Source organism: Adiantum capillus-veneris, chromosome 7, assembly GCF_014529385.1.
Source record: "Adiantum capillus-veneris isolate H3 chromosome 7, ASM1452938v2, whole genome shotgun sequence".
Classification (NCBI taxonomy): domain Eukaryota; kingdom Viridiplantae; phylum Streptophyta; class Polypodiopsida; order Polypodiales; family Pteridaceae; genus Adiantum; species Adiantum capillus-veneris.
The window spans coordinates 52,223,321-52,235,320 of NC_140937.1; the positions used below are offsets into that span (position 1 = coordinate 52,223,321).

Here is a 12,000-nt window from a genome sequence, read left to right on the forward strand (position 1 = left end):
TAGCATGAAATTGGGTCATATTCATGTGCTCAAAAACTTCATTTTGAGCCGGTGTGTATGACGTAGTAAACTACCTTCTAATGCCTTGTTTGCTATAGGAATCCTTAAACATAGTGGAAATCTACTCTCTCCTCCGTTGTCAGTTTCAACTTCTTGGCTGATTGGTTCTCATCCATATCTAGGAACTATTTTTTTTTCTTTTTTCTTCAAGTGACAGAGCCACACCTTTTGAGTAGAGTCATCTATGAAAGTCATCTATGATAGGCCCATATAGATCGCTATGACCAAATCTAGAGGACTCCCTAACTTTTTATCCAAGGGCAAAGTGGTAAGCCTAGCCTGTTTCTCGTATGTGCAATGCTCACACAAACTAAAATTAGAATAGTTACAAGGATATAGCCAAAAGGCTCTAACTGCTTCATTATTTTTTGACTCATATGACCCCAGACTATGGGCCTTTGAGCATGATTAAGTTACCTTTTTTGATCATCTAGGGACCATTGCCAAACATTGTAGTGTATCCAAGATCATCAAGCTGTCCTCTTGAAACCAAACTCTTAGTTAGCTTTGGCACATGTCTCTAACACCTCGCAACATGAACTCAGTACCCTTGTGTATATGCAATTTCACATCTCCGATGCCACAAATGTCAAGCTAATGAGAATCACCCAGCTTAACTAAAGCATGTGTAGAAGTATAACTAGAGAAACATGTTTAACTAAAGCATGTGTAGAAGTATAACTAGAGAAACATTCCTTGTGAGGAGTACCATGAAAAGTTGCACCTCTACGCATAGCATTCATCAAGAGCTAGCAATGCATGTCAAGCTGATGAGAATCACCCAGCTTAACTAAAGCATGTGTAGAAGTATAACTAGAGAAACATGCTTAACTAAAGCATGTGTAGAAGTATAACTAGAGAAACATTCCTTGTGAGGAGTACCATGAAAAGTTGCACCTCTACGCATAGCATTCATCAAGAGCTAACAATGCATGTGGACTCAAATCAGAAGCGAAGACTAGTACACCTGATGACTGTGCCACATCAAGAACAACATCAACATGTGAAGATTTAATGACATTCATATCATCTATCTTCACACTACTCTTAGAAGGTACAAAAGTTATGACAATGGCTCTACCTTTCTCTCTTTTCAATAAAATGACAATCCTTTTTTATTTGTCCTTTCTTGTGACAATGGTAGCATTCAATGTTTCTTGTGCCATGTCCACGACTCTTGCTATGTGTATCCTTGCAATCCCGGGAACAACTACAACTACGACTACAACCTCTCTGCCTTTGAGTGTTCCTCTGGTTATTTTCACTTTCCATATATGCATCACCATGCCCACTAGTGTCAAGAGACTGATGTCGAATCTGAGTAAAGTGCTTAGTAATATTGCTAAAAACAAGCTTTCCTTGAGGGACGGAGTTACTAATGGTAGTGTTAAATGTATCCTATGATGCAAGCAAAGACCATAGAAAGAAAATGGAAGTGTTAAACATATCCCATGATGCAACAAAGAACATAGCAAGAAAATATCTTTCATTTCATCATTGAAACTAAGCCCTTTTGATGTCAATTGAGTAAACACATTGTTAAACTCATTCAGATATGAACTGACATTGCTACCTTTATCTATGTTAAACGCATAAGCTTCTCCATCAGAAACACTTTGTTTGATGCACTGTTATCATCCCATGTTGACAATGACTCCCATAATTCCTCTGCAATATTCTTGACCATAATCATAAAGAAAAGGTGTAGGTGAATGGTTGCCATAGCACGAGCATCAAGCTCCTCCCACTGATCATCAAATGTAAACATCCTCTTTACGCTCTTTCAATGGCATTGAAGTCCTTTATGGACCAAGAAATCATGCATATATTTCTTCCATAACATGAAGTTTGTGCCTTCAAATTTCTTGATATAATACTCTTCTTTCTCAAAAGTTCCAGCCATGACTATCGAGAGCAAATGCAAGAGAGTGAGACCAGGAAATTATGGAAAAATTTTGACCGAGTCTCCTTTGCGCACATAGATCAAAATCTCAACTAGAAACTCAGCAAAATCACTATAAGGTCAATGCAAATGAGTGTTATAGGCAAACTAGAGGACTCATGCAAAAAATCCAGCAGAGATAAAAATCTCAAGCAAAACTCAAGACAAATCAACGCATAAAATATCAAAAAATCTCTTTGGGAATAAACTAGTATATACTACTCAAAAGAATTACCAAAAGATTGTCAATTTGGTGTCAAAGCACATATACCCATCTATACATATCCTATGGCGAGGCCACAAATGGGGATCTTGTCAGCCGGCTGCCAAGCCTCACCATATCGATGCTAGCAAAGCGAGAACCACAGACATAAAATATCGATGTAGCTGACCCGACTAGTGCATGGAGGCTACAAGAGATAGCTAATCTCTCAAAAAACCCAAGTCTAGTGTGCTCTCACCTAGATCGGTCTCAGGTGTGTGTCAGACACCAAAAGCCACTTTCCTTATGGCAAGCTTGATCCGATGAATTTGTATAACTACGGTGCTCTAATTACAACGAAACTTAATGCCTAGGATGTGCAAAGTATCGTCAACATCCTTATGTGTTGAAAAGTCATGCCTAAGATAAACATCATGTTTATCGAAGTGTAATACATTGATTTCATGTAGTTATAGTGCTCCAAAAGCGACGAAACTAACTACCTGAAATGTGCAGAGTATCCTCCACACTCTCATGTGCTCAAATGTCATCTATGACACTCGGACAAAATCGCGCATAAGATGAAGAGCCTATTTTAAGTCAGTCAGTTTCGGACTTTGAAGCACTCTATAACTTTGTTAGGACATGCTCTATCTATTCTTATGGTCGAAAACCAATTTAGATGTGTGTATTGTGCGTAGGGAATGAAAAGAGCTCGTAGATGGGCACGTTTTAAAACACAACTTCATCGCAAGAAACTTACGTAAAAAGAGAGAGATTTCACCTGCGAGTGCGTTGGTATGCTCGGATTTGCAATGCAACACCACAGGAGGGAGACACAAAACATTGAAACAACAGAGATCTCACATGACTGTATTGCAATGTACGCTCACTTTCATTATCCAAAACTTCGGTCCAAAGTTACAAAAATTTGCTTTCATAGCCTAGCCAAGGTTTAAAATGTGCAATGTTCAGGTGCCCAAGACCTTTGAGGCTCCACAACTTACTGCATCTGCAACCTAGGACACTAACTGACCTATTCTTTACATCTTGGAGCTCTCATTGATCCCGTAACACATTACAATTATCACAATGGCTAAATAAATCGAGAAATTATGTTACATGGCCATTTTGGAAAAATGTGAAAATTGTGTAACTCCCATCTTCACTGCTTCTTCATATTCATCTTCAATGTGCATTCATAAGGCTTTAGTATTTAGTAGCTCTTGTTAACTGACGTCAGCTTAGTTAATAGATTTCCAACAACCTAATCCACTTCACACTGGGTGACCCGGCCTCCATTGCTCGGCTTCAGAAAACTTGACACAATGACTCTCACAAAAGGTTATGCAAACACGACTAGCCACAATCTAAAAAAGAGCTCTTTTGAACCAAGTCTAAAAAACGGCTAGGACTGCCAAAATCGATCCACAATGAGGTACAATGGCAGTATCAGCAACACAACGTACATCCAAAACATGAAACTGTCATTGCAAAATTGCAAGACATGCACTCAAACAGGTGCAAATGAGATGCAATCAAAGTCATAGAACCAACTTCCAGTGGAGAGTAAAATGCTCTCAATAGAGCACAAGTACTCTCAAGTGCTAGTCACACATAAACCGTATCCATCCAAACTCTCAATGGAATTGTAATGGTTATCACTGCCAAAGATGCTCGCACGATCTGTTGTGGCAAGCGAAGCTGCGATTGTCCCTATGCATGTTTATATGTACATGAGAGTTGTCTCTTAAAAGCTACCAGTGACTGTGCACAAGCAATACCACAAAGAACATACATCATGACCAAATGCATATGGAAATCCAAAACTAATCTCAGAAACACATAGAACTGCTGCTTATGGTAATATATAGCGTGTCTCCCTATGTCGCTCTCGACAATGCCAGAGAACATGTGAAAAGCTATAGTCAATGTCACCGAAGTCAATGCCGATGTCGGATGTCACTCCTCCATGGAGATGCGCCTCACTCGTGCACGTCAATGTCAAAGGAGAAGCCAATGTTTTAAGTGGGGAAAATGAGTTGTCAATGTAGAGAAAATCAATGTGTGTGTGTGTGTGTGTGTGTGTATTTGGTACTAAGAGAAGAACTTTCAAATATCGAGGGAAGAACTTGTTGATGCCGCCTCTCTCCTCTCTTACTCAACTCGAATGTATAATCTATCCCAAAAAAACAACTTCTACGTTTTTTATTTCAGACATACTTACACTCCGAACTAGCTGATGAGCTCTTTTACAAAGTCGTAGAACTCAAAGACATCTGTGTTTTGATAAAAGAAGTTTTTAAATACGAGTTTTGTAGCTCAAGTTATGAGCAAAATAGTGACCTATTGTCAATATGTCCTAAACTGAGCAACCTACTTCTCTCTCTCTTTGAGCTCACTATCAGAAAGCTCAATCTCTCTCCTCTTGTGGAAAATTAGCCCCTTGCCACCTTGATACATGTGAGCTCTATGTGTCGAGGTCACGATGCCTCCATAGCCATGGAATCTTTATTGCAAATGTGAAGCTCGTTGGGAAGAGTACACCGTGCATGCGGAGTGTAAGGGGGAAGAAGAGCAAAAACAGAATGTTGGTGGAGCTTTTAGTGAGAATTGGTATGCGTCACTACTCCTTATTATTTATGTGAAGCTCGCTAGGAAGAGTACGTGGTGCATGTAGAGTGTGAGGGAAACGAAGAGTAGAAATAGAGCATTGATGGAGCTCTCAGTGTGAGAATTGGTATGCCTCACTACTCCTTATTGTTCTATATGATATCAAAAGAATAGATAAGGTTAGTATGGTTAGTGTGATGGGTGTGCGACTAGTTGGCTTAAACACGAAGAGCTAGACACAAACTAAATATGCCATTTACTAGCATGTGGAGCTTGCTTACCTTGCTTTGATCATAGTGCACACTTAAAAATTGCAAAGTCGTCAAGGTCATCTTGTTGTATTTTTTCGGCCTATGAGCACATTAAGTGAACATGGCAAAGGAGAATGATGCTTCTTGCCATGACTCCATCCAAGAAAATTGATCAAACAAGTAAAAGTCTTGACAACTCTTCTAGTGCACAACCTCCTTAAGCCCCTCCTTGGTTGACTCCTCTGTGTGTGTGTGTGTGTGTGTGTGTGTGTGTGTGTGTGTGTGTGTGTGTGTGTGTGTGTGTGTGTGTGTGTGTGAGAGAGAGAGAGAGAGAGAGAGAGAGGGATGTGAGAATAGGAACCACATGAAAATTCTCAATGTGCACGGGCTTGCTTCACACATACACTCGCAATGCCAACAAATACACTTCTATTCTATGGAAAGGAAATGCCAACGAATCATTGTACTTTGATAATGGCCTCTACTAACTAAAAGATTTTTGGTTTGCAAAATCTTCTCTCTCTCTCTCTCTCTCTCTCTCTCTCTCTCTCTCTCTCTCTCTCTCTCTCTCTACACACACACACACACACACACACACACGTACACACCTCCGTGACACCATTGCTTCTTTATAGAGAAGATGCAAAAAAGCCTTCACATCGACCTTTAATAATTGCATGGGAAGCAAGTAAAAAGGTCCAAAAGACGGAAAAAAAAAGTTCATGATGGATGCAAGACATTAAGAACTACACTTTCTTCATGGGACCTCGATATACTCCAACATGAATGACACTTTTTTACATCACCAACGTATAATGTGTTTGGAGAAGCCAAGGGTTCACGTTTCATACATTACACCACATGTGTTGCCCCCAAGTACAAAACCATCTTCTTCTCCAAACAATGGAATTGCACCCACCCTTACATGCTTGAGCCCATACTCTTGAGCTCCCATCCGACCCAGCATCGACGAGGAGTCTCATCGACTATACACTTTCTACGTCCCCAAAAAGTTTGCAAGTTTGGTATCACACCCTCCTTGAGTGCTCAACCTGTGATCACTTTAGAGCTTGTGTTCACATTAAGCTTGCTTTCCCGACATTTTCAACTTGTGTGTGTGTGTGTGTGAGGGGGGAGGGGGTGTTAATAAAAATAGGAAAATGGTATAACCTTTCTCTATCACCCAAGTGTGGTAGATTGGTTATACCATTTCCCTCTTAAATAACAGGTTTTGAGTTCAACTCTCGTCGGATAGATCTTTGAGGTCTCTTGGATAGTTTCCTATGACGTTAAAATTATGTTCTTCTTCTTTCTTCTTTCAACAGCCACAATGTGGACTCTTTATCACAACGCTCATTTCCTTGAGCATCGAGAGTCACTTAGGTGCTCCACACACCCCACATGATTCATTTCTTTTGGTTCCATATGTCATATTTGACTTTTGAGGATCTATATTACTCTATAAGGGATAACCGTTTTTAGGCATGTTGGGTGGTAGCGGAAGAGAAATCTAGGGTGGTGAGCTTGGAGAGGGAATATGGGAGGTGAATAGGTGCACATGAATGATATGAGATGAGAAGCAGGAGAGAGACGAGGAGAGAGAGAGAGAGAGGAAGAGAGAGAGCGAGAGACGAGGAGAGAAGAGACGAAGAGAGGGAAGAGAGAGAGAGAGAGAGAGAGAGAGAGAGGTTGTTGACTGCACCAGAACGTCGAAACAAAGGTGATGAAAGAGGGTCACTAGTGTCAAAAGCAGAAACAATTGGGGTAGAAATCCAAGCGTTCTCTAGATGCTACAAAAGTGAGAGGCCACGTGGTTTTGGTGGGGTTTAGGGTAAATCAGTGGCTAGCTACGGGGTCATACATGCATGACATGGTGTGGAGAGTGGTAGGGTGAAGGCCCAATACAAAAATAAAGTTGTGTCCTTGCAATGCTCCTTTCAAAACGAAGGCAGGCAATCTGATGAAGGAGTAGCATTGCTTGTTGTGAGAGAGGCAAACTTGATGCAGGAACTCAAGGGAAAACATAGAAAGATGCACTCAATTAATTCCTTGCACATCACTGTTGCACAACTTAGGAAGCTTAGATTATGTTTGCTCCAAATGTGGAGCAAAGGCCTGGAAGGATGAAGGAAAGACTATCCAAACATTTGTGGGTAAATATTGCTGCTCTGATGGAAAAGTCCAATAACTTTGAATGAGCCACCAAATGAATTGAAAGATTTGATGAGCTCAACCACAACAAGAAGTAGATAGTTCTTACAAAACATTCGAGGATATAATAATGCATTGGCATTTGTGTCTCTTGGTGCCCATATCGATGAGGCTATTAATTATGGTGGGAGAGGTGTATACACTTTTAAGGTTCACGGCTCTGTCTATCATAGCATTGGTTCTTTAGCGCTAGCCGAAGGACAAAATGAAGTCCCACAGTTTGCACAATTATATTTTTTTGATACCGAACATGAGTTGAGCAACAGATTGCATCATGTTTCAAATTTAGATCGTAGTATTCTAGAGTGTTTACAAGTGATGATGCATAGAGTAAATCCTTATGCAAATGCTCTACGATCTGTTGCTTCTTTGTCTAGTGATGCTATTGTACCCAATATGAGGATGGTTATTGCGGAGCATCGTTGTGATGGTTGGCAATATCTTGCTCCAAGGGGTTCTAAAGTTGCTGCAATTATGCCAGGACAAGGAGATGATAGAAATATTGGCTATCGCGACATTGTATTGAATTTTCGACACGGGGGTTTGAAACGAATCTCCAGCATGCATCGAGCTTACATGTCCTTATTGTATGTTTTATTATTTCCAAGTGGAGAGGATGGGTGGCTTCTTTATTTACAGACTACCGATGGAAAAAAATTGAGTCAAAGGCAATATTATGTCTTTCGCCTACAAATAAGAGATGATACTGTGGAGTGTCTTCTTCGAGGAGGTACGCTATTACAACAGTATGTCGTGGATGCTTATAGTACTCTAGAGGAGTCACGGCTTTTGTGGATGAGAAATAACCAAAAAACACTTCGTGGTGAAGTGTACCAAGGATTGGTTGACATGGTTGAGGCTAGAGATGGCTTAGAGAGGGCTAAAGGTCAAAATGTTGGCCGTAGAATTGTTTTGCCTTCGTCTTTTGTTGGAGGTCCAAGATATATGTGCCAACTATTTCAAGATGCAATGGCAATTGTTCGTAGTAGGGGAAAACCGGATGTCTTCATCACATTCACATGTAATCCACGATGGAAGGAAATAGATGATGCATTACTACCTAGACAAAGTGTTGTTGATCGTCCTGATGTGACTATACGAGTGTTTTATCAAAAGTTCCAAATATGATGCATTTACTTAGCAATCCATATTTGGGGAGGTGATTGGACATGTTTCAGTGATTGAGTTTCAGAAGAGAGGTCTTCCTCATGCACATATATTGTTGATACTTGCATCCGAATATAAACCCATAGATACATTACACTATGACAAGTTGGTTTGTGCAGAGCTCCCTGATAAGAATGTGTTCTAGAATTATTTGATGGAGTGAGTCGTTGTAATGTTCACGGGCCATGTGGTCCTTTGAACCCACGTTCTCCATGTATGGTTGATGGTAAGTGTAGATTCAAGTTTCCACGAACATTTTCTACATCTACAAATGTAAACGAAAGTGGATATCCTATGTATATGAGAAGAGATGATGGAAGGTTTGTTACGTCTAAAAATTACAATTTAGATAATCGTTGGGTTGTTCCTTACAGGCCACTCTTATCACTAAGATACCAAGACCATATTAATGTGGAGATTTGCTCAACTGTCATTGCCGTGAAATATTATTATAAGTATGTCTACAAGGGACATGATCGAGCCACTGTTGTCCTTCAAGATAGTGAAGGAGCTACTGATGAGATCAAGAGTTATCTCAATGCACGTTATGTTTTTGCATCTGAGGCTATGTGGAAAATATTTGGCTTCGACATGCATAGTGAAAGGTCAGCTATTCAACGATTGCAAGTACACCTTCCATTTCATAATATGGTTACATTTCAAGATGGTGATGATGTATCACATTTGCTAGATAATGAGCAAAATAGAAAAACTACCTTGACAGAATGGTTTGTTGCAAATCAAAACTATCCTGAAGCAAATAGCTTCACATATACTGACTTTCCAAATGGTTGGGTATGGAATAAAAGTCGAAAGGCATGGTCTCCACGACAACAGGGTGTTTCTATTGGAAGAATGTATAATATTTTCCCTACTGTTGGTGAGGTTTATTACCTTCGAATGCTTCTCAATATTTGCAAGGGATGTAAGTGTTTTGAAGACTTGCGTATGTATGATGGTCACATCTATGATACATACAAGGAGGCATGTATAGCTAGAGGATTATTGCAAGATGATGAAGAATGGTCAATTTGCCTCCAAGAGGCATCTTTTTTTCAAAATGGAATGCAGTTGAGACAACTGTTTGCAATCATATTAGTCTTTTGTGAGCCACTTCATCCGGCTACTCTTTGGGAAAGGTTTTGTACTGAATTTTGTGAGGACTATGTTTATGCCCTAAGGATGCGTATTTCAGATGCAAGTGTGCGATTTGATGTGGCAAAAAATCAAGCTTTGCTTCATATAGAATGCTTTTTGCAACAACATGGCAAGAGGCTTTGCGATTATATGTTGCCTGCAATAGACTCAACATTGGTATCCTTAAGTGAAAATGGTGCTATGGCTGAAGAAACAATGTTCAATGTTGATGAACAGTGTACTATAGCAAATTGTATGGAAACTTCCTTAAATGAGCATCAGCGAGATGCTTATCACCAAGTGCTACAAGCTGTTGACACACATTCAGGGAAGGTATTTTTCCTAGATGGTCCTGGTGGCTCAGGAAAAACTTACTTATATAATGCACTTCTTTCACGAGTGCGAGGAAGTTGTAGAGTTGCTCTTGCATGTGCATCCTCGGGTATTGCAGCTTTGCTTTTGAGTCATGGAAGAACTGCTCATTCTAGGTTTAAGATACCTTTGGAGCTTCACTCTGAAGCACCTTGCAATATAAAGGTAAATAGTCAACTTGTAGAACTTCTAAGGAATGCAACTTTAATTATATGGGATGAAGCTCCCATGACACATTGCTATGCTTTGAAGCACTGGACAGAACTTTAAGAGATATTATGTAGCGAGATACTTTGTTTGGTGGGAAAGTCATTTTTCTTGGAGGTGACTTTCGACAAATACTACCTGTTGTACCAAAAGGTAGTCGTACAGACATTGTAAATACTTCGTTTTGTCATTCTCACATATGGAAATACACGAAGATACTGAGGCTTACCAAAAATATACATATAGTTGATTGCAGTTCAAATTCACTTCAACAAAGTTTTTTCCATTGGGTGCTTGATATTGGCAATGGGGTTATGGATGATGGAGGAGACTTAGACAGAGTCAAAATACCTTCACACATGATGCTTCCAGGAAATAGTTTGGCAGATCTTCTAAGCTTTATATATGGAGATTTGTGTCATTTGCAAGATCATGCAACTTTTTTCAGAGATTGAGCAATACTTGCTCCATGGAATAAAGAGGTGGATTTAATTAATGACTATGCATTACAAAGAATGCCTAGAGCTTGCAAAGAGTATCTGAGTGCAAATTCAATTTGTATGTCAGAGATTGAGCAATACTTGCTCCAGGGAATAAAGAGGTGGATTTAATTAATGACTATGCATTACAAAGAATGCCTAGAGATTGCAAAGAGTATCTGAGTGCAAATTCAATTTGTATGTCAGAGGAAAACACACATTTGTACACAATTGAATATCTGAATAGCCTTACTCTTAGTGGTGGTTTTCCACCTCATTCTTTAGTCTTGAAAGAAAATGCTCCTATCATGTTGTTGCGCAATTTGGATCCAAGACGTGGATTATGCAACGGAACTAGATTGATATGCAAGCAATTTCATCATAAGGTAATTGAGGCAGAGATAGTTACAGGATCAAATATTGGAGAGAGAGTTTTTCTTCCAAGGATTGACTTTATTATTGGAAGCCATCAGGGGCTTCCATTTCAAATGAAGCGTCGCCAGTTTTCAATTAGGCTTGCTTTTGGGATGACTATCAACAAAGAACAAGGGCAAACACTTGGAATTCTCGGTCTATATCTTGAGTCATCAATCTTCTCTCATGGACAGTTGTATGTTGCAATGTCACGTGTACGAAGTGCAGCTTTTATGAGGATTGTTGTCAATACTGAAAAAACTCAAGCGGAGTGTTACTACACTCCAAACATTGTATTCAAGGAAGTATTACAACTAGCGAGCTCATAACAATAAGTTCAAATTGACATTGTGGCTCTCACTTAAAGTCAGACACACTTGATGTTAAATTTTATTCATATCTCTTAGATCAAAGTATTTCCCACAGATGGATCCTCGACGCAGTGCCTCCTATGTAGTGGGTCACATCACTGAATTCATTCGAGGAATTTATCTTCTTTTTTAAATTAGTTTATTAACTTGACCTATTATTTTCTTGAGAAGATTGGCTTATACATTGACTTACTCTGTTGAAGATCCACCACAATAGAGGGGAAGAGTTCCTGCTATGTTTTTGGTGATCTTATTTGATCAAACTCATATTATATTGTAAGAGTTTTTATATAGGTATATTTGTAGTTTTAAGCTTTTATTGCTCTACAAAATTCATGGATGCCTTTGCAGAAATCACTCCCATCGAGGTTTTATCATCGTAAGTGTTTATGAAATGCTATACTTAGGTAGAGATATGTCCATGGAAGTTCTTGGATACTATCATGTTGCCTTTTCTTCGAACCACGAGCATCGTCAAATTCAAGTTAATATTTGGTTTGGGAGTGACGAGAGGCCAGTCAATGCACAACAGGTGGGGGTTGCTGGAGACCGCACTACACCATATCGATTGAGG

At 39.5% G+C, this 12,000-nt stretch overlaps 1 protein-coding gene across 1 annotated transcript; it reads left to right on the plus strand.

Annotated features, from left to right (window-relative positions):
* The first annotated feature begins 7,600 nt into the window (after positions 1-7,600).
* Positions 7,601-11,384, plus strand: LOC147453851 (uncharacterized). The gene is made up of 8 exons (XM_086516981.1): positions 7,601-8,165; positions 8,592-8,766; positions 8,821-9,174; positions 9,256-9,430; positions 9,518-9,647; positions 9,750-10,120; positions 10,240-10,315; positions 10,753-11,384. Exons 1-8 carry the CDS (start codon positions 7,601-7,603, stop codon positions 11,382-11,384), a joined length of 2,478 nt encoding a protein of 825 aa, XP_086373107.1.
* Positions 11,385-12,000: the final 616 nt, after the last annotated feature.